Raw genomic sequence first — 23,899 nt, forward strand, 5'->3', positions numbered from 1 at the left:
AAAAAAAATACTTCTTGCATGTTAACAATAATGATTGCCTGAAGATTTGTAAAGCCTGAAAAATAGCAAGGACAGCCAACAAGGATAAATAAGGTTGTTGGGTCCATACTGATTAGGCGTGGACCTCCCCCGCTTCTAAACTGACTTAGAAAGCTTTAAATTAACCTGTTGAGATTCCGATGACAATCGTAGTCGTCTTTGAAAGACATTTATTTTAATGAATTTGCCATAAAGCATAAAAAAAAGTCAATGAAATTTGAATATGGCACTGGTGGATTCTGTTGTCTTGGAGATAGTTCTACATTCTGCTTTATGGCAAATTTTTTAAGATAGGGACATAACTGTTATTCCTCTCAGCAACTTTACCCCAACTTGAGGATATTTTACATTTTTGAATGTGCTTCATGGTATCATATGTGGCTCAAATAGTAATGAATTTCTTATAATTGAAAAGGCAATTTATCATACTTTTATACTGTGTAGACTACAATTTTATATCTATTCTCTAATTTATTTATTTTTTGGCATTTTCAAACATTTCACAATAAAGTTTAACTCTTTAGCTTGAAAGTTACACCGAATTCTTTAATATAGCCTAGTGTGAAGTATGATGTTACATAGAATGAGCCTTTTTGCTCTGACAGTGACCCTCCCTCCTAAATTCTCAGAGGGTTTGGAGCAAAATACAGGAATACACCCAAACCTAACTTAGGGAGCCTCATCCTTACTAGGTCTGACAAACCCCTCAGCCCTAACCTGACCTAGAGGGGTCCTGGTCATTTTGGCTGCGAGTCATTTAGGCTGTAACATCCAAGCTGGCAAACAGCCGAAATGGGTGTATATGATACGTATTTTGGTCCCCAAGGGGCTAGTACAGGCAGTCCCTGGTTTACGACTGGGGTTCCGTTGTTACGCTGCTTCGTAAGCCGAAAATCGTCGTACACCGAAAAATCATTGAAAATTGTCAAAAATCCTAAGAAAACCATACTTTTAATGCTTTGGGTGTATTGAAAACGATGTAAACTGCATTTTTATTGAGTTTTTCATCAAAAACCCCCAAATTTTGATTATTCTGCCATTTTGGAGCCATATTTCTTCTGTCGGATCGGCGTACGACCCGTTGTAATCTTGGAACATGCGTTGTAAACCGGGAATAATTTCTGATGAATATATCTGAAAAGCGTCGTAACCTCGGGACGTTGTAAGCTGGACCTGTCGTAACCCAGGGACTGCCTGTACTAAACAGTGTCCCAAGGAGCTTCTGCCATATCTTACAGCCTAAACTTCATATGGTCTAAATTTTTGATGGCCTAACAGGTTCACAGCCGAAAATAATACAGCCTAATCATCCCGAACTCACCTAGAGCACCGTGTGTTAACAACATGAGCTTATTTACAAACCTTGTTTACTTGTTATCCTCTTTCTGTTTCCCCTTACACAGTAATAAGATTAGTACTGTATATAGTTTCCCACTGTGGCTCCCCATTATTGTTAGATTTATGGTGGTTATACTAGGTTAACCAACCCATTCCCATGGAAATTAAAATTTGTCAAAATCACATTAAAAATAAAAAAATCTTTTTACAAATTTAAACCTCATCCCATCTTAAGTACGATGGTCAAAATCAAATAAAAATACTGGGCAACCTTTAGCCTATTCTACATTTAAAATCTTTTGCCTCTGAGTAGGCTGGTCATCTTTCACCTCTTAAGTAGGTTGGACATCTTTCAGAGCCAGAGCATATCCAGGCTGCTTAGTAGTGCAGTAAACTCCCTGTATTCATGTTCTCACGATTCGTGGACTCACGCATTTGCGGGTTTCTCTGTGGAACATATATACCCATTATTCGCGGAAAATTCTCCAATTCGCGGCATTTTTCACTGAGAAATATTCACTTATTACTGTATTTTCATATAATTTTCATGAATAAATACACTTTTTTTGATAAAGCTAGTAAAATACTCAAGTATAACTATCAAAATGAGCAGTTCTAAGTGTTTTTAGAGGGGTTTTAAGTATTCACGGATTTTACCTATTCGCGGGGTGTGTGGCACGCATCCCCCGCGAATACGGGGGGTTCACTGTGGTTCATTTTAATTTCCTTAAAACTAAATTATGGTTTTAACCTATTTAAGATAGATGGTATAATTTTCCATTATATAAAAAAAAATTTGATCTAGCAAGTGGAGCTGGATCCACAAACCCACAAGGTTGGAATAGGGCTGTGCAGGTTTTTAAAGGTTCATTAAGGTTTAGTACCAGCCTTAGGGATCGCACAGCTAACCAGCAAAGAAGTATTCATCTTTTGAATTTTAAAAAATATTCGTCCAGTTTTTACCCATTGCAAGGATGGCAAGAACGTAATTCTCAGAACCTCAGAATGACCCTAGTTGCTCCCATGTGGCCCCATGTGGAATGGTTCCCCAATCTAACCGTGCTATCAGAAGCTCCAAGAGAAATTCTTCCGTGTCACAACCTTCTGTGTCAACCCCACTTCCAGAGATTCCACCGCTCAGTAGAGTCCCCATGAAGGGCTACAGAGCTGCCTTGAGTGCAGTTTTACGAATGAAAGATATTGATCTTTCTTCTTTGTGGGAGATCTCAATGTTTCTCAAGAGTTTTGAGCAGTCTTGTCCTCCAAAAGAGCTTAGACTGCCCAGTTGGGACCTGACTTTGGTACTGGGCAGCCTCAGTGTTCCCCTTTTGAGAGTGTGTCATGCGTCAGATAGGAACCTGACCCTCAAGGCAGTTTTCCTGTTGGCTCTGGCCTCCTCAAAGCGAGTTGGTGAACTCCATGGCTTATCCTATGATGCCAAGCATGTGAGGGGTTGGATTCCGTAGCCTTCGAATTTGTCCCGGAATTCGTGGCTGAGACCCAAAACCCCTCTTGTCATGATGACAGATTTGATTCTGCTACTTGAAAAGGACTTGCCATTTCTGACTGGGGTGCCGAAGACTTTTCCTTAGCACTGGCTGGAACAAGAAAGAAGTGTCCAAGATACGATCTCCTTTTAGCTGCATGAGACTATATTCAAGCCTATGGTACGACTTTGTGCTCCAATCCTAACACAGTGCAGGCAAGAGCACATGATGTTAGGGGGCTAGGCTCATCTTTGGCATTTCAAAAGAACTTGTGTGTTCAAAGGATTTTGAAGGCTGTAACATGGCTTCATCAAACCACCTTCGCTTCCTTCTATCTGCGGGACGTTACCCACAGGTCTTTGGACACCTTTTCCTTGGGTCTGTTGGTGGCTGCTCAACGGGTTGTTTAACTCATCCAGTGCCCTTAGCAGGACAGTTTGTATCTTACCTAAGATGATGGTATGAAAGTGAGAATGAATGAATGACTGGTCTCTCTCAGTTTCCTTTCTTTTCTTCTTTACCCGGTGGGCGAAGAAATCATTCCATCATGCGCTGGATTGGGTCTGATACATGTGAGACTGTGGCCTTTTTGTTAAGTTTTGTTTATTCGTACACAAATATAATGCTCATCAGATTGTACAGATTCCCAGAATTTTGACTGATAAATAATCACTTATTATGTCAGGGGCTTTTGTTCCCTTCCATAGACTTCTATAAGCCAGGTGGAGTTACCAAGTGTGCTGAACCTCCACTCAGTTCCAGAATTTCTTTCCTCTCTCCAAAAGTGAGTCTATCCATAAGCTAAGACCTAGGTAATTCTGCGTATGAACAAATGAATTTGTTAATCAATTTGTATTTTTCATAGCTAACAAACCTGTGGTCTTAACTTATATGGCCCACCTCTAGCCTCCCTTCAATCAAATTTCCTGGGATGGAAGAAACTGAGGCATCATTTCTTTCGCTACATGTGCAAAGGAAATTGACGGTTGCCGCCTAGGGATATCAGCCTTAACCTCGTTGCCACCAATTTCTTGTTTGTTAATTTTACTGGTTTCCAGCTGGTGGTGGAAGAATTATCCATAAGTTAAGACCGCAGGTTTGTTAGCTATGAAAAATACAAATTGATTAATAAATTTGTCATGTCTTCATGCAGAGCTGTTAAGTAGAATTACCTTAAAAAAAAAAAAATAGATAACTTACAGCGCCTAGCAGACAGAACTTAGAAGGAATCCTACAATTGGTTGAATCATGAAAATTTTAAGTAAGCATTTGTCATTGGTTAATGATGAATGTCAGATTTTGAAGATGGCCCAAGGGCACCACATAATGCTGAATAGAACTTGAACTCCATGTTATAATATGGTGACATATAGGTAAACATAAGATTTGTGATTTCTGTATCCTACTAGTCTTTTAGTAGAGTAACTACTTTTCAGCATGTTTGGTGTACAGTATACAGTATAAGTAAAATGTCCTGGAAATGACAAAAATAATCATAAACAAAGTGACAATATATTTCATTGTAGGTTTTGAAAATAACGTGTACCACATCTTTTTGGTTGTGTAACCGAATGTAGATTAGGTTTGATTTAGTCCAGCTCTTCTGTAATTGCTTGACGAGTGAATTTAAGGTACTGTGCGAAGGCTAATCCCATATTGGTATTTAAAGAATTTTATGATACATTTTTTAGAATACTGTACAGTATAAACCTACGGGGCTATAATTATGTATTTTATAAAATGTGTAGTATTATTGTCAGCTTTAAGCTTAGATTTTTCAACACTTTGTTGAGCACTATTTTAACTCTGTCACAAATTTACTGTCACTGCGATACTGTTTGATGGATAGGCGCAGTTTCTACTCATCAAATTGCTCTTGTCAAAAAGAAGTTAACATCAGGTTCTCATCATAATGTATTGGCGACATATTCACGTTGTAATTACAAAAAAATGGTAAGTGGCAATGCACTAAAAAGTATGGCAGCATAAGTTAAAAAAATAAGGAAGTTCAAATTACTTTTTATGTTTCAGATTGAAATTAAACAATATTTTGATGTCAAGCAAATAAGGGTAATACCCTGACTTTAGGTAGAAATGTGAGGGAGTTGAGTTGTCTGTGTTTCACACTACAGTGTTCCTTTGGTATTGGAATGAGCGTCAAGTTCGTCCATGTGTTGCATGGCAAGGAAAATACTGGACATTCTTATCATTAAGCAGTCAGGAAAATTTAGTTGTTCTTGTTGAGATCTGACATAATTTACAAGATATCACAACACATTATTGAATAGACTATGTAAAGGATAGTTATGAAAACTTTAATGTAAATACAGTAGTGTGAGTGCAGGTGTACCACATTTTGATATTTGAAATTTGCCTAATTTTGTGATCCTCAAGATTCAGTCACCAAATACTAGCTGACTTAAGAGTAAATCATCTGGGTAGGTTGTGAAGCTCAAGGGTGAGTTGTAGCACAGAGCACCCTAGAATTTTGCAGAAAATGTTATTTCCATGAATTTTCTGTACAGTATTCTAAATACTGTTTATGGTAATTAGTCTAAAGCTTGGCAAGTGTCAGTTCATCAGGTTGTAGGTTTCATGAAAAACATTATTTCCAGTACCTTGGCCAGTGAACATTTTCACCAGTGTTCATCAAACTGTTTTCCTCTTCTTGGTATATCTTGTTAGCGTATCAACTTTGTTGGCAGAGATAAATGTACTGCAGGTCAAACAGCTGAAAATATAAGGAAGAATTAATATACTGTATATGATCAAATTCAGAGAAGCTATTAGTGTTGACATGAAAATAATTGAAAGCTAGTAAGAAAATAAGAATATTAACAGGTGTAGTGATACAGTTAAAAAAGGGTTAAATTTAGAAGCACAGGTAGTATTATCCATATCATGACTACTATGAATGTGGTGGGTGGGTTGTAGTGTCAGACATGTGTTGTAAGGTTATAATCAAGAATTGTATTATTCTTTGTAGAAAAAATACGACTGTATCAACTTTTTTATTTTATTTTTGGGTATCTTATTGTTCTCTTTATGGATATCATTACATGCTTTTGATAACTGTCATTACATCAGTCTGTACTGTAATACCAAGCTTATATGAGACTTTGTCATTAATAAACATTTGGTGTAAAAAAAACTAGCTTAGATTAAAACTTATGCTATAACAAACTTAAAAATTCTGTAACTAATTCAAAGGCTGCATAATTACTGATACAAATGTGCATCAGTTGCATTTCTAATAGTTGATATTATTGAGAACTAATATCAGCTGAAAGAACTACTTGTGTGTGATGTTTATTTGCCACCAGATTACAGTACAATATCTTCAGATCTAAGCTGTTGATCTTTTCACTTATGTTGCAAAGTGACAGACAGACTTTCCCCTTTTCATTTCTCCTCTAGGATACACAGTGACTCAGCAATAAGGGTTGAATGGGCAGAAGTAAAGGGAGGTGGTTTCTTCATTTCTGGAGCTTCTTGCTGTATCAATATGTTACCATACGGGAATTTTTTGATATTGCAGATAAAACTTGCTGCACTCTACCTTAATTTGGTTCTTCATAGTGCTGCTTTTATTCTTTATTAAGTTTTTTCACTTTTTACATTTTGAATAATTTTACAGGAAATAATTTTAGTTTAGTTAATTTATATTATGTGTAAGTATGAGTTGGCTTTTCCCCATTTTTGTGAGAATACCAATACAGTATTCTCATTTTACTCTGGACTGTAGATTGGCTGTTCTTGTATACATGCCTCCTGAGGCTACATATTTTTTTGACAGGTATAATGCCAATGTTCAATGCGCAATACTTGCAGGTTGCGTAAGTGTAATGGAATGATGGCATCAGCTAAGGACCGTCGTGGGTACGAACATGAGTCCTCAAGCGACACTGATAACCCAGACTCAGAAGAACGACGTCCAAGGCCTTACAGGAACAGATTTGGGTGAGTTGGTTCATATAGATTTGTTTTTTCATAATGGGTTAATGGAAAAGTTAGTTTGGTCCTGGTTGAGGTGACAGCATTGCCATTTCAAATTTGTAAATGATTATGTGAAGTTGCATCTTTATCTCGTATTGTGTGAAGTATTGTGAGGTTGGTTGAGAGCTTGCATCTTTATCTCGTATTGTGTGAAGTATTGTGAGGTTGGTTGAGAGCTTGCTATTCATTTACCTGTTTGGTTCAGTTTTCTGAATTGTACAGTTTTTAGAATTGTCATTATTTTTTTCTTGCCAAAAAGTATGTTTAAAAATAAAGCGTAAGGAGTTGGTAGAAAGCATCAGCAGAAAGTATGAAAGAACGAACAAATGTAAAAAAAATGTTGTATTTAATGGGTACCGTTCCCAGGTCAAATTTTTTGTAGATGTGAAGGAGTTACAGGAGTAATTATTTAGTAGAGTTGCAGGTGCTTCTGTTATTCAGATGCAGAGAGGCTTCAATGGCTGCTCTTTTGATGAAACAACCACCAACCATCATTTCCCCATTGTCACCCTGCCTTTGTTGCTTTCCCACCTCAAAACTGTATTTGATTGCCAAAGAAAAAAAAATAATTCCTCTTCTTGATAAAACTTTGTCCTTATTTGTATATATGAACTGTTGCTTAATGCTGGATATGCTGTCTTGATTATAATTCTTTTTTAAAATGCCTTTCTGAGTTTGGTTATATAGCATATGTATGTACAGAACTGGAGTGACAACATGATTTAAAAACTTATTTCATACAATTGATGTGTATTTTGTAAACTTTTTTTTTTTATTCATGGCACTGTATCCTTGTGTACACTAACATAATAGTTGCATTAGGCATCTTAGGTGTAGAATTGAAAGAGATTACCTCACTATATCTTCAAGATGGAGGAAGCATTGGTTTATAATGTGATTTTTGGAATTGTTTAGCTTGTATCATTAGTGTAGTATCATTAGTGTATAATCATGCTGTCTGTGCAGTTGGACATGAGAGCTGCATTTGACCTAGTTAATGTGGTATTATCCTTTGGAAATTACCTACTAAATATTAGGAAATTTTCACAAAAATTAAAACTTCCACATTCATTGCTTGGAATATAGCCATTGTTGATAGTGCTAAAAATTATTTTTGTGCTGAAGTGGAGCAATATTTATATAATTTGGAATATTTAGTGTTTAAGTGATCACCATAAGATTATTATATTATCTAGAGGAGAATTAATTATAAAATCCTCAAGTTTTGTCGTAAAGATAAGCCGTGATTTAATGTGGCTTGTAAATTTGCCTACCATGATAAACAAGTTTATCATTTTGGAGGAACAATCAGTCACTTTTTGTGGCATAATTTTTATTTAGCTTAGATGTCAAGTTTAGGTGGTTCATGAGAGAGCTTATAATGAGGGTGTGAAGGCAGAATAGGGCTCAAGTCTTTGTGAGCAAACAGTTTGATGAGTCCATGGAGTTGCCTCAGTCATGCTGTCCAGAGCTTAAGTTAAGTTCAGGGGCCTTCAAAGCCTTCTGGGCCTTGACTGTTATGGTAGCATAAACCCTAACGGGATCTTACCCATCTTTTTTTAAGGGGATCGGCTGGTTTCCCACTTTTTTAATGACAGGTTGTTGATATATAGGGGGTTTGTTTAAGGACATTATGTGGAACTTCTGGGGAAAAAATTTTTGGTCAATGACCTTAGGTTTTGTGATGCCAGAGCGTTTTTCGGCCATAAATGGCCATTTTCAAAATGCATCTTCTCCTTTGCTTTTAGTTTTTAAGGGATGGGATTTGAACCACGTATAAAACACATATGGACTTTCAATAAAATGCCAGGGATTTTTGATTTTTCAATTCTTCTTCGAGATATGAATTTTTTTTTCTTTTTTAGGAAATTTTCCCGGGAAAATGACAGAAAAAAAATGACCAAAAATCAGCAGCTCAAAATATTAAAAATCCCTGGCATTTTATTAGTCTACCATGTTTCCCCATGTTATATATAAAATTTCATTTAGATTGGTCCAATACTAAGTGAGGAGATGCATTTTAAAGGTGAAAAACTTGTTTTGAGAAATGGACCTGCAGAGTTTTAGTTACATAAAAAGAGTAAAAGACTGTTACAATTAATTTTATGGTTTTAATTTTTATTTTTGGGTATTAATTAATGCAAAATGATTATAAATAAGAATATTAATTGATTATTTATGTGCCTAAGACACATTATTATAAATTTTAGGCTCCTGGTCCCCCCTGTCTGATCTTGTTGCAAGGTGTTACTCTAGGGTATCATAGTTGCCTACACTACTCATTGTCGCCAGGTTATGTGGTTATTTAAAATCCTCCAGCTTCATATTCTTGAGTTTTCTTGTGTATTTTCTTTCTTTCTGGCACTCAATCTTTTTCTTTCTTTATCTTGAAGTTCCAGGCTTCGTTGAAGAGCAGAAGATATACCAAATTCTTGGAACAGTGTTGCTTTTCTGTATCAAAAGTTATGGTCAAGCACAGTTGTTTGTGCTATAAACTTTACTCTTTGTGCTCCCAGCAAACTTAGTCTTGTGTGCTCTGTTCCAAATTTTTGAATGAAAGCTTTCATTCACGTTTTGTGTAAGACCGCGAACGCAGCGTTCAAGCAAATCTTTCTCAGACAGTGCTTCATACACAGCCTTTATTTTGCTTTCACTCTCAGCATCTAAATTGATAACTGTTGAAGATCTCTTGAACTCTATTTTCTCTCTTTCTTCACCCATTGCTATGCTATGCTACGCTGAAAGTAGCACCAAGAATCTTCCCCTTATATCCTTCTTCATGTCAATCCATGATTTACCAACATTACGGTGGATTGCCCTGCCATAATAAGTTGTTATTATGCTAATATTTGTGTCCGACAATTTATTCTTTCCACTTAGAGCACTAAATTTTCTTCTTTTTCCAGTTCTTGTTACTCTCTCTTCTTTTTCATCTTCTCTAAGTCTCTTCCATTCTGTTGGTCATTCTTTTTTTTACATGGTTGGTGCATTCTAGTTTCGCAACTTAAATTTTCATATGGTTCATTTCCACCGTTCATCGCTAAAACACTATTATAAGGGCTGGAATCTCCGTCTCCAACAAAGGTGGCGTAGCGGAATTCCAAATCTTGCGACCTTGAAAACATCCTTATGGCTCCTTCTGTTTCCATCCCTCCTGATGTACCTTCATAGTTTATATTACAATCTTCATCATGAAGGGTTCTCCACACGTTGAAATCTTCTTCTCTTATTTTCTTTTCTTTTAGTTCAGTCGTTTTAGCGGCACATGCTTTACAAACTTTGTTCATCATTTCAAAGTCTATCACAGATCCTGTGCACACTTCTATTATGACTCCCATACCTACATTAGAAACATGGCCTCCTTTCATCCATGTCCCATCGTAGGATCTGTCAGTATTGAGTATTCCATTTTCATCAGGCACAATTCCCATATATTTCCTGTAGTATGTGCTTATATTTTCAAAGATCTGCTCTTGTTTCATCTGAAAATGTTTCCATTTTATCATAAAGATATCTAAGATGGCGTGAATACTTGTTATTTCCCATTGGTTTTATACCAAGGGTTCCTTGTAATCTCTTCAATCCTGCGAATCCATAATCTTCCAACAAAGAATGATAGATTAGTGCCACATTGGTTTTGTAAATTGAAGCCTTCCTTCCTTCTGTAGAAATCGGTAGGCATTTTGCGGGTTTTGAAATAATTTTTCCCTCTGCATTTAGGACATATCTTTTTTATTAGTTTCTCGAATCCATCCCTTGCCAAATGGATCCTGGGAATTACTTTGCATTCACAATTAGGGTTCGTGATTCAAGTAATTCATCAAGTCTTGCCTCACTTATTATGATCATTTTATTTTCAGGATCGTCTATAATATCAGACTCTGAGCTACTGCTTTCTTCTTGTGAAATATCTTTGCCCTTTAGTAGTGACGAACGAATAAAGAGATATTTGGGGGTGGATGTGGTTAGTCTCTGGTCAGCAGAGATCGTTGCCTGTGCCATTTGCTGGGCGACAGCTCTCTCTCTCCGTCGCTCCATTCCCCTCTGTGGCACTAATTTCTTGAATTCTTTCTTTTACTTCTCGCCTGGACTTATCCACTTGGCTTTTCCGCATTCTAGAAGCATGAAGTGAACTCTTGGACCTTTCAGGCATGGTGAAAAAACAAAAACGCAGCAGAAAATACAGAGTTCAGTCAAGGCTAGTGAGCGTGAAAAACGTGACCTTCTAACTTGGAAGTTTATAGGCAACTGTCGGCCACGAGCTGAGCCTCATGGCATGACGCGTGCTTTGTCATGACTAGGAATAACTAAAAAGTTGCCAAGTAGGATATTATTGACATTATACATTTCATTTCAAAGGAAATTTTCGTAACATATATCACAAAAACTATACCAGACTAAATCATTTGCGCTACTGGTGTTTTATGGGTATATAGTTATTGTTACATTTGAGACCATAACTAGAGAAATAAGGCAAATTTTGGCATAATACTTCGTGGACACATTCTTGAACGTTATACGAAGCCATAGAATTTTTTTCAGCAAATTGAATTTTTTGAAGGTTTTTTGGGTTTTTAGGCAGCCAATCCCCTTAAAGAGACTACTGATTTCATTCCTCCTAAGATTACTATTTTCAGAAGATTAGTTTGACTTGCAAGTTTCCTTTTGTTTGGAGGAAGGGAAATATTGCTCCATCCCCTTGGGACTAAATCCATCATCATGTCCCACAAAACATAGGCTAATTTTAGTTACCCTTGTTTTATCTAAGGTTTTTGAGAAGCTGCTCTGTAAGTGTCATTGTAGTTTGGTTGAAGATGAACCAACTACCAGTATTTCAGTTAGGTTTTTGTAAAGGCCTTGGTGCTTGTGATGCACTTCTGTCAATATCTACTGATGAGGGCACAGAGGCACACATGGTTGGTGTCAGTTTTAATGCAGCTTTTGACCGTGTGAATCATGAAGCACTTTTATACAAGCAAGGATTATTGGGAATTGGTGGATCTTTTATAAACTTTTTCAGTGAATTTCTAATAGGCAGAACCCCCCCCTGTAAGGGGATAGTGCCATCAGTGCCCCTTACATGGTGCTCTTTAGTACTTACGGTTCTTTGCAGCTTTCCTTCAGCCCCTAGCTGCAACCCTTTTCATTCCTTTTACTGCACCTCCATTCATATCTTTCTTCAGTCTTACTTTCCACCCTCTTTTAACAATTGCTTCATAGTACAATTGTGAGGTTTTCCTCCTGTTAACACCTTTAAAACCTCATTTACTATCAGTTAAAACCTCATTTACTATCAGTTTTCCCCAAAGCACTGAATGACCTAAATTTTTTATTCCAATTCCAGTTCCTGTAGGCAGAACCCAAAGGGTCTGTGCTGATGGCCAAAATAGTAACTTTAGTAATGTCATTTCAGGAGTTCCTCAAAGTAGTGTTCTTGAACCTTTGTTATATATTCTATGCTAGAAAACAAATGATTGCAAACACTGATGAGGCTACTCTTCGAGCTGTTGTTCCTTCTCTGTGCCTCAGGCTGTGGTTGCAGAATCTTTGAATAGAGATGGGCACGTAATCATGAATGGAGTAGGCTTTAGGGCATGAAACTTAACTTGAAGAATTCAAAAGATAGCTGATCCAGAACACTTTTGCCTTTGCATCTTGATATACGTTTAGATGTTATGCTTTAAATGTTAGGTGTAACTTTTGATAAGAAATTTACTATTGAAAAGCATATATATAATATTGCTTCCTCTGTTTCTCAAAAAGTTGGTATTTTGCCAAAATAGTTTTGAATGTTTCGTGTTTTTCTTCTTGTTTGGAGTACTGTTCTTCAGTGTGGTCTTCAGGTGCTGAATTGTTTCAAACTCTTGGATAGTTATGTCATCATTCAAGTTTATTTTTCCAACTCTTAAATGTTGACTTGTGGCATAGATGCAAAGTGAGTTCTTTTTGTTGTGTAAAATATAGTACAACAAAAAACATCCTTTGCACACCTCTCTACCTGACCTAGCTGTTTTTGCTTGCAACACTAGGCAGGCTGTTGCTGCAAACAGTGTGTTGTTTTTTAGCATCAGGCTTGATACTACAGTACTAAGTTTGTTAGGAGTTTTATTTGGGCTACAACTAAAATGTGGAATAGTTTACCTAGTGCAGTTGTGGAATCTTCTGATCTCCAAATATTTAAGGAAGGAGCAAATTCATTCCTGCTTTTTGTTTCCTTCTCCTGAATTGTGTAAGTTTTATTGTGTTTCCTCATATTTCTTTATCACATCCCCTATAACTTGTCTCCCTGCAGGCTGATTTCCCTTGGAGTCTTCTTGGGTTTCTAGTCAGTTGACTCTGTCCATAAGGGTTTTCAGCTGAAGATTTGAAAAAAGAAAAAAGAAAGAAAGAATAATGTCTGAACATCCAAGTTGAGGAACATGTTTCTGATTAGTATGCTAGATGCCATTGGTACTTAAGCTCTTGTGACCATTACTGAGACATGCAACAAACTGTAGGGAGAAAGTGGTATTGGGTCACAATGAGCCAAAAAGTGTACCATTGTATGTAAGTTAGTAATCTGAATGAAATTTTCTCTTACCTCTGTATCACATAATGGAAGCATTTTGCAACAAGATGTGTTAGAAATACACGAAAGTACTTGGCACTGTGTCGTTTCATTTTGAACTTTCCCAGTGACTTCAGCTAATAAACAAAATCACTCTCTTACTTTTGTGATTTCTTAGTATACAGGTAAGGAAGGATGAAAATGTCCAAAATGTTAGCAGTGTAATTCTTTCTAATGTTTTATAGACTTACCAGAGTTAGTTAAGTGGAAAGATTGAAAATGAAGAACGTTGGCATGGTTTGCAGGCTTACCTCCTGGTTTTACAGGGTTATTTTGCTTAATGATGAATTCCATAACAAAGGTAAATGTGAAACTGATCAGAATTGGACTAGTCTTGGAGCAGTTCAAAAGTGATCCAGATGCGTCATTTTGAGAATTTGTTGGTAAGGTGAAAGCAAACCAAACTGTCTCTTGGCACTGCATCGTTTAACTGTTGCTGAATCAGTAATAGAGGTATTGAACAACATACGTGTTGTGTACTTGACTAACATGAATGTTAGAGATGTCTGACCAAGGCTAAGAGTAGACAGACTGGCATCAGTGTTGATTTTATTTGCTGCTGGTATTACAGCGATCACAGACAAGATGATGATCATCTCTGCCCAAATGGTAATTAATTACTCTGGACCACTTACCTTCTGTGAACTCTGTCTGTCATGAAAAAGCTTAGTTGTTAATTGATACCAGTCACTAATAATATGGTTTGAACTTTGATGCCTTGAAGGGAAAGTATGAGATTGGTAGATATGTTATTTAAGGTCAATAGACCTTTTGCACAGTAAGTGTGATGCATTTTGTGGGGGATTAGGCTTCATTCCATAAAGGATGAATACTCTCAACACAAAGTGAATAAAAATCAGAGGCAGTACTATTGATAGAAGATTTGCCCTTTTAGATAAGTGATGTTTACAAAAGTTTCAGAGGTCTTCTATAGTGGTGTTATGATTTAGCACTTTGTCTTTGCCTGAATTGAACATTCATATGAAGAGGAAGAGCATTTTGACTGAATGAGCCTTTATTATTCAGAAATAGTTGTATATTTAACATTTCTACTCTAGTGGTAGGTAGTTGGCAGCATTGAATCCTTGCACATATTGCATAATTTTTCATGTGGTGATGTTTTCTTGAGGGTACAGGAGGCCATTTCAATTGTAAGTTTGAGAAAGCTATAGCTGAATGGGTAACACTTTGATATTTTGTCTTGGCAGCCGCTTTATTATTAATATATTTTACAGAATGAGACTGAATCATATTTCTAGATTCTCATAGGCTTTGCCCAAAAATTTGCTCTTTAAATGAATGATTAAAATTGGAGCTAAGTGAAGAAGTAGCACACACTGGTAGAAGAGAACAAAGGAAATGTTATTTTAAAAATAAAAGGCAGGAAGCAATCCAGCTGGGGCTTAAAGACATGCGAAGAATGTTTGCCACCAGAGTACACCTAAGCAGTGTACTCTGTAAATTGTACTTTCTGTGAGGTGGCAGAAGCTTTGAGAAGAATTGTAATTACTGGTGACAAGTGGTTCCTTCAGGATTCCTCAGTTTTAGGAAGTTGATGATCTGCTTCGCTTATAATGCTCCCAATTTGGAAGGGTTTATAAATCTTGCAGGCAGTGAATGTCATATCCGATTTCATGGATGCATGGAAGGACTGCAGGTCAGGTGATTTGACTTGAATTTATTGCATGATTTATTGTGTATTCCATTGGCAGACAGTATCACCTTGTTAAGGATGATGTGTATAATGTTGATCTCATAAATTTCTCTTGTCCTTGTGAAGTGACCTAATATTGGCAGAAAGGGTTAATATATAGCTTCGTCTTTGAGCTTGTACTTGATTTTATTAGAGTGGAAAACTGTTATGGCTAAAACCATCACTTTGTTTGATACTCAAGTGGATTATCAAGTTCATAGACTTCATGATCATATATTGGTTAATTACTGTATACAATATGCAAGAAGACTTAGTGTAGTTTATTGTAATAATAATAATGATATACTTTAGGATACTATTTGACTAAGTAGCATGTCAAGCATGTGGGACTGTTTGATTAAAAATCTGTATGATTAAGTAGCATGTTAACCATGTGGGGCTCTGTTTCTGGAAGGTGTATAAATGATGTCAGGATGACATGCAGATTTCATTCCATGAGACTCCAACGATGTCTGAAGAAATAAAAAACAGATTTAGCAGTACTTTGAAATCAGGTAGAGATTACGTTTGAAGGGTGATGGGAAATGATTTAACTCTTTCTTCGGTGCAAATAAGGGATATTTAAAGGAATTTATCATTAAAATGAACCAAAATAGAAAATCATAATTTTTACCCGTTCCGGATTTTGCTTCATGTTTTTCATATGCAGTAATCGGGTTAAAAAGCATTGTTGAATATATTTATGTATCATTGGAAAGGAAATTTATCAAGCATTATGGTACAAAGTGAATATTTGTCATACTGGCTTCAGTGTATCATTTATATTATGGCTTTGACATTTTTATAAAAATTTTTAAAGATGCTGCAGTAGAGTTCAAATATGGGACCAATACTAGCATTCTGTCTTGAAAAATCAGTTTTTCGCAACTGCGAGGGAAGGTTATTTCTAAGCTCATAACCTGTCATCCATAATGGAGTGTTTTACCACAGATATGTTTTTGACCCTCCCAAAAGTCTTGAAGGCTTATGTTTAAGTGCCATGCAAATGTGCATGTTATTTTTTGCATAGAGTTGTTTTAAGTGCCGTGTATTTAGTAGATTACTTGTACACACTCTCTCTCTCTCTCTCTCTCTCTCTCTCTCTCTCTCTCTCTCTCTCTCTCTCTCTCTCTCTCTCTCTCTCTCTCTCTCTCTCTCTCTCTCTCTCAGGCAGTCCGTTTTATGAAAGCTTGCATGTCAGTTAGAGTTGGTGTGTCATATAAGTTGTATATGCATATTAATAGCACCATTGTAGCAGTAATTTGTAGTATAAATAGTTTAGAGGTCAGTCTGCCAGATAGCTTTTTATCTGTAAAAAAAAGTGAATGAAATTTATCAATCTCACTTTTAATGTTTATCTTCTGATAGTGTTATGTTGCTATAGCTTGGGATATGATCACTTGTGAACCAAGTTATTGATAGTGTTTAATTGTAGAGTATTGCAGAAAGCAGTATTATATTTTTGATTGGTTTTTTATAATACTGAGTGAAAAAGTCATTAGAACTCAAAAGTTTCCATGTGTCCATGCAATAATATGAAACTGAGCTTGTGAAAATGACTATTGCTCTGCTGTCAGAAGTTATTTATGAGTGAATTTTAAAAACTTTTTTGTACTAAATGTGATCAACATCTTGTTTTGGAAGGACAATGCTTGTTGACTGGAGGTTAGAATGTGTATTATTATAGTTTGTAGTTTGACCAGATGACCGATTCAGATTTTTTGCTGCACTGGACAGATTCAAAGGTTTTGATCTTGAATGGTGGGTCAAAAGTAAACTCTTTAGAGAGACTGATGACTAAATGATAGAAAATTTTTGCCTCACTTTAACCTGTCATTTAGTTTTTTTGTGTCTGTTATTTCCCATTTCTGAACATACTGAGAAAAAGTACAAAATAATATTTAGTTTAAAAGTGACACAATAAGTCCATAACCAATATTACAATATGAAAAAATGTACAGCGAGCTCTGAATGAGAAACATTACCATACCCATCAGAACTCAAGAATGTGATTTGCTATGTCTGAGTTTTGGGGTCCCCCTGGAATCTTAAAGAGAGTGTGAGATGTATGTCAGCTAGCTGGGTAAGAGACAAAGAAAACATGAACAGTAAAAGAATGAAAGCAACGCAGGTGGAGCAAAGTTTTTTCCAATTTTTTGTTTAATTATCTTTAATATGTAGTATGGTCTTGCACCTCAGGCATGTAGTTTTATGTTGTACTTTTTGTTGAATATACAGGTTCTTGTATTGTACAGGCAGTCCCCAGTTATTGGCGATCCGGTTTTACAGGGCTTGTTTAGCGATATGCGCCAGTTTCTGCTTATCAGCACCGATAATTGGATATTGGCACCGATGCATACCTAACAGAGGCGCCGAAAATTGGTGATTTTCGCTTATCATCACGCCGTCGGAACAGAACCCCCCCAACAGGGGACTGATATTTTCATATAGGTAACTTACCAAGTAATTACATAGCTATACGTTCCACTCGTGCAGCAGCTTAAATTTTAAAATTTGCGACAGCGCTCTGATTGTTTAGCATAGGTGACCAGTCCCTCCCACTAATGGGAATACTGGGAATGACTTAGCAGACAACCTCTTTCTCTTTCTGCTGTGCTCGTTGTAAACATTGGGTGTTTGCAGCAGCTTTGTTTATTGTTCTCCGGTTAGGTAACCGGATTTCGATGAAATGTTATCACTGATTTTGAGTAGCCTCCAAGCCTACAGCTTTCAGGATCATTATTTTATTGTTTTGTTATTAAGATCTGATTCAAGTTTTATCATATTTTGCTACAGCAATTTAGCAATCAGTTGATTAACTCTCCTTTACCGAGTAGCATATTATAATGAAAATATCATGTTCGCTATGGAACCGATGTTTTCAGTGGTGAATCCATATCGGCAAGTCTCAAATGATGTTTGATAAGGAATTTACATATGCTTTGTGTGATGGTACTTTGTGTACTTCAGAACAATTGTTGGCAAAGAATTGATTTACAACATTTTATTACATTTTCCTTTGCAGAGAACTGAAAAAGTGTGAGGGCAGAACGTACTAAGGAGAGAAATTACCTCTTTTTGTGGCGATGGGCCTTTGGATAAGTAGACTTTCTTGACAGCCAAGAGCCCAGGAGCGCCCGCTAGTTTTGGTGCCGACCGCCCTGGAGTGATCACTAGCTTCCGGAGCTACTAGCTCTCCTGGTGCCCAGTGTAGCTGGGTGCCATTCACATCCTGGGTTCACTCAGCACCCGGCGCCAGCTCCCGATCGCCTGTCATACTCCCCTGAACTTGGGAGAAGTCATACTGAAAGTCCAGTGGAGGCTGATGGGAAATTCCTCGGGTAATTGGCCCCCTCCTCAGTCAACCCTGCTGTATGGTCCCAGTTGGCGACAGACAGCCACTGAAAAAGCATCTTGCCGGAATTGTAGAGGATGAGGTGACTATCCAGCCTGTTGGGTCTCTTAGGCCAAAGGTCACATTCCTGCTCCCCCAAACCTGGGAGAAGACATACTTGCGATCCAAGGGAGTCCGAGGGCGTTTGCCCCTGGATAGTTGGCCCCCTCAGTCAAGCCTGTTGCCCGGTCCCAGGCATCGGTGGACAACCATTGAGAAGGCATCCCATAGGATGTGCTTTAGTGATATAGATTCCGGGTTGGTAGTTCATGGCACTTGTCTCCTGTACTTCAGTTGTGGAGTGCCAGTATTTGGTGCCTGCTGTCTTCCTCTGCACTCTTGGCACTGGTTGCCAAAAGTTCGGCGCCAACTCTTGAGCACCCGGCATCAATCCCCGAATGCTCAGTGCCGATTCAAGAACACTTGGCGCCTACTGCAGAGCGTCAATATCTATCCAGTACTTAACTCCTGCCTGTGAACTTTTATCACCCTCTCACAGGGTGTTTTAGAAAACACTGTTGTTCTTTCTTGAATACCAGTTCCCGATTGAGCGCCTGGCTCTGGTTTTTTCAAGTGACCAGCGCCAGTTCCTGGTAAGGCACCAATTCTTCATTATCAGTCTCCCACATCTGGGCACCATATGTATAGCATTAGTCTGCATATAGTGTCTGGACAAGATCCTGTCTTGCCCTCGGTTTATGAATGCATTGTCTGTCCTTCATCTCCAATGAACTTTGTTTTTGAGACGAACTCTCAGATTCAGGAGAAAGATATGCCTACCTACTAAAGGAAAGCCGAGATGCCAGAATCTACTTCATTAGCTTTCAGGCTCCATATGTCACTCACTTCTGTTTGGCAATCGGCGCACTGTAAATCTAATAGTTCTTCACTTCTAAATTTTCCTTAAAGTCAAAGCAGTGTTTGAAAATTTTCCAGTACCGTAAGATTGGGCGAGTTCAGATGCATTTTTATGTTTTTTTTATACCTAACTCTTGTTTTTTTACCTAGAGCAGATGTTAAGTATTGTATATATAGCTGGCCCATGAGACTTTCAGATGATAACACACACAAAAATTTGTAAGCAATTTCATTATGTGAATAATACGCTATTTGGTGTCCGAATTCAACTTTAATTTTGGGCGAGTTCGGACACATATAAAGGGAGAGTTCGGACAGTCATTAAAATATGCTGTAGATGGATCATCTATGCCTCTGCTTTTTTTCTGGACACAGCTATTGTGAATTTGGACACTTTTAAAGTTTTAAAAAAAGATTCTCTGCAATTTGGTGCTGATTTGGACCAAATTGCCGTAACATTTGAGATATTACTGACATGAGAAAATATATTTCTTCCTTTGTGGATACTTTATTTAACATGATAATTAGATCAGCAAAAAATAGCTCAAAAATGAGTAATATAATACTAGACTATCAGACTTGTTCCTTATTTCTTTGGCAAAACAAATTAACTAAATCTCCATTTTTAATAGTTAAAGGCCACCAGCATATGACAAGTAAGTTTGACTAGTAAGTTAGAAATAAAAAATAAATCTTTTGGAGACAAATTCCTAGATATAAAAAATAATTCTATTTGAAAAGACAAATTCCTGAATGCCATTGAAATACACCATCTACAGTACTAATACAAAAGAATAAGGGCATCTTGCTTATCACAAACAATTTTTATTGCAGAAAAAAAAAGAAAAACTATAGAAAGTCATATTCCTGAGTGCTAGTATACATTATTTTGGCCAGTTACTGACATCTACATCAAATATCATTTGTTCTCTATTATCTAATTTGGGTTCATTTACATGCATCACAATATCTCTCTCTTCAATTTCACAGCTTTCATCATCTGGTATATTTGAATTAACAAAGACATTTTTTGTCCCTTTGACATGTTGCAAAAGCCTGACTATGAGATTCGGCATAACCTCTGTAATTATCAACGTATAGTAATGCTTCTTGCGTTTGCTACACATCTGAACTACCACCCACTCATGTAGTTTAGGATTCTGGCCTTCTTCATTTCCTGTGGTTTCTCTTGCTGCTGAAAATTCCTTATTATTATTGTCACTTTTTTGGTTTCGATTTTATCTCCACTCTGTCCTTGGGCCTCCGTTCCTTCAAAGTCCTCGTGAGAGATGTCTCCCTCATCTTCTCGTATCACATCAGTATCTGCTTCATCTTCTAGTATCTCCATCAGTTATTAATGCAGTCAATTCTCTCTCATCCATCTTGCGTGCCATCCCATCTTGTTTTGCAGTTGATACTAGGGTTAATGGAACTGGTTTTCTCTGCTATATACCAGTGTTCAACTTTTTATTTTTGTTACATTTCAGTATTATAGGTTCAGGTTCAGGGCTTGAATCATTCAAAATAACATCATCAATATCGTCACTATCACTACTGTCACTTGAGATGCTGTACCAACCAAGTCTTTCATGTGTCACACTTTTTCCAGGGGGAACTGACAGCTTCTTTTTTTTTACCACGAGCAGGTGTTGAAGTAGAAGGACCATACCTATAATTTGAAAGCATGTTAACCAAGGATGCATCAAGAGCAGAACGTACTGGTACCACCTCTGAATTAACACTAGTACTGGAACCACTTGCCTCTGGTGTTGGGTTCAGCTTGAGGGGGCCTTTGCAGTGGAGTTGCATGACCTGCTGAATCTTCATGCTCATTAGCTGTACCTGCACCAGTACTGATAGCGCTTGTCCTGTCTACTTCTTGGTGACAAGACAGTACCTCTTCCGCACTCCAGGGATATATCCCACATTTTCGGAACCCACTTTGTATATTTTTTGCTTGGTTTTTCTGAAGTTTCTCCATGAGTTTAGCCAGTTGCCTAGGGAATCCAGTCTAAGGGAGGGCAGCACATTTCCTACCTAGTGCAGTTGCTTTGAATTCACTTAATAGAGATTGCCAGTGTGTCTTCATAGGTCCAGATACTGACACGTCCAAGGGTTGAGTGAGGTGTGTCGAATTTGGAGGGGGAGAACAAATGAGATATTCCGATCCTCACAAGCACTCACCACAGCCAAACTCACATGACTGGCAAGATTGTCACCTATGATAACTTTTTTCCTTCTTTTGATCTTGCATAAGAGAGGATTACTTTGAAAAACCAATCCTCAAACGTTGTACTGTCAAACCACCCACTATCAGTACAATTATATCTTGTATTGGAAGGTCCGCCTTCAGTCCACGAGTCATAGAGGTGCTTTGCTTTGTAAAATACGTATGGAGGAAGCATTTTTGCAGATGCTGTACAAGCAAACATTAGTGACACAGAAGACTTTGTTGCATTCATTATCATTTCAGGATATTTGCATCCTCTACGAACAATAACTTTTTTCCTTCCAGGGTCATCTGATAGATTTGTTTCATCATAATTGATGATGTTATCAGGAGGTATATTTTCAATGGTTGCTTCCAAATGTCTAAAGTATGAACGAATGATGCTGGGAGTGACCTTTGCTCTGGCCACTTTTAATGTTCTGGCTCATGCGCTGCGACAGATCATTTTTGTGATGCTTTAAAAATGAACGTGCCCAATCACAACCAGGGAAATTATTCTTTAATCTTTTAATGGTAACACAACGCCTATCTAAATACATCTTGATTAGCACACGCAACTCAAACGTGTCTAAAGGGGAGCCCTACTGTGAAAGAGTAAGTAAACTGTCTACTATGATGGCTGCTTCTTCATTTGTTACTATAGTTTGTCCTCCAGATTTCTTTGTGTTTTCTTGTGACAGCATCATGTAGAGTGCTTTTAGAGAAGCCATACTGGAATGCCACTTGTCGCACACTGAGATCGCTGTTTCTAATGGCATCACACGCCTCCTGAAATTTTGTCTCTGGCCTTACTTTCATATAAGAACCTCTACCACTATCACTTTTCATTGTCTTTTATAATTTTGTACCACTTTCTACTGTCTTTTGTGATTTTGACATCTTTAAATTTCACAATGATTTACACTCAATGAAGTACCATAGATGTACACACCTATCTGTAAAAATAAATAAAAAAAAGCGAAATGTTAACATATATCACTCATTAGAAAATTCCCAGAAGACTAAACAATTTTATTTTGTTCATATTAATACTTATTCAGAGCTATTTGCTCCTGTCCGAACTCAAACCACCTTTTATACCTGTCCGAACTCAACACCATTTTTAATGAAAAACATTATGAATCATTCAAATGCCCAATTAAGTATACTTAACATGCAGATGATGCAAATTCGTGATTGGCATGTCCAAACTACTTATTTTTTAACAAAATGACACCTCCCAATTCATTCTACATGCTTTGGGTTGTTTTTCAGTGGAGAAGTTTTTCAACATTAAAAAATAAAAAAAAAATCTAATACTGTTCAAATATATTTTTTCCATACATAAACTTAACATTAGGAAAAGACATTGCCATAATAAAGAGAGGAAAATAATGGGATTAGGATCATAACCAGCAATTTTTAATTCACTGTTTTTTTTTATGACATATCTTCTACTATAACATTTTTGTGAAAAAACGTCCGAGCTCATCTTGTGTCCGAATTTACCCAATCTTACGTTACCTTGGGACCATTATTAGTAGTTGGCATGGCACTGAGGGAGGGAGCAGAGGATTTTCTCCTCCTATCCTTTCACTTTATAGCAAGGTGCAGAATTTTTTGGGGAGCCGGGGGGCACACTCTAACTGGAGCACCCACCACTCTCAGTGGATGGGTAGTTGTTTTATTTTAGTGTAAGTGACAAAGTTATTGTTTTTTTTTATTTTTTGGTTCTGTGCCCAGGGCAAGGGCACTCAATGATACTTTATCAGCCAGTGGAATACTCCTTGGCCATAAAGCTCCCACATAAGTAGAGGCGATCCTAGGCTATACTGCCTTGCCACCACAAGTCAAGATGGGCACTAACCAGAGGCAGTATTCTCTTGCAATGACTTTCTTAACTGATAAGGAAACGACATGCATTGTTTTCCAATGCTAGCTGCTTTTTTCTATTTCAAATTCATTACTTATCTTAATGTTTTAGAATGGAATATTTCCGTGTATCCCACCTCCTGTCAATGTGGGAATCAGCTATGTAATTGCTTGGTAAGTTACTTATATGAAAATGTTATTTTCATAATAAAATTAACCCTTAAACACCTACTGGACGTATCATACGTCGACTAAAATTGTCTGTTGGGTGCCAAGTGGACGCATGCCACGTCGACTACAAAAATTTCAACCTTCGGTCAACTTTGACTCGACCGAAATGGTCGAAAAACGCAATTGTAAGCTAAAACTCTTACATTCTAGTAATATTCAATCATGTACCTTCATT

General features: G+C 37.2%; 1 protein-coding gene across 18 annotated transcripts in view; it reads left to right on the top strand.

The window, feature by feature from the left end:
* The window catches only part of mri (mrityu), a 483,153-nt gene that overhangs the window by 10,329 nt on the left and 448,925 nt on the right, over window positions 1–23,899 (top strand). For all 18 annotated transcript variants that reach the window (XR_010855758.1, XM_067119190.1, XM_067119188.1 and 15 more), the window contains exon 2: window positions 6,696–6,824. Coding sequence is in view for 16 of the 18 variants with exons in the window: in XM_067119173.1 (XP_066975274.1) it covers window positions 6,696–6,824 (129 nt within the window). In the remaining 2 variants the exon portion in view is untranslated. The remainder of the gene's footprint in view (window positions 1–6,695; window positions 6,825–23,899) is intronic.

The sequence above is a fragment of the Macrobrachium rosenbergii genome, chromosome 16, assembly GCF_040412425.1.
Source record: "Macrobrachium rosenbergii isolate ZJJX-2024 chromosome 16, ASM4041242v1, whole genome shotgun sequence".
Classification (NCBI taxonomy): domain Eukaryota; kingdom Metazoa; phylum Arthropoda; class Malacostraca; order Decapoda; family Palaemonidae; genus Macrobrachium; species Macrobrachium rosenbergii.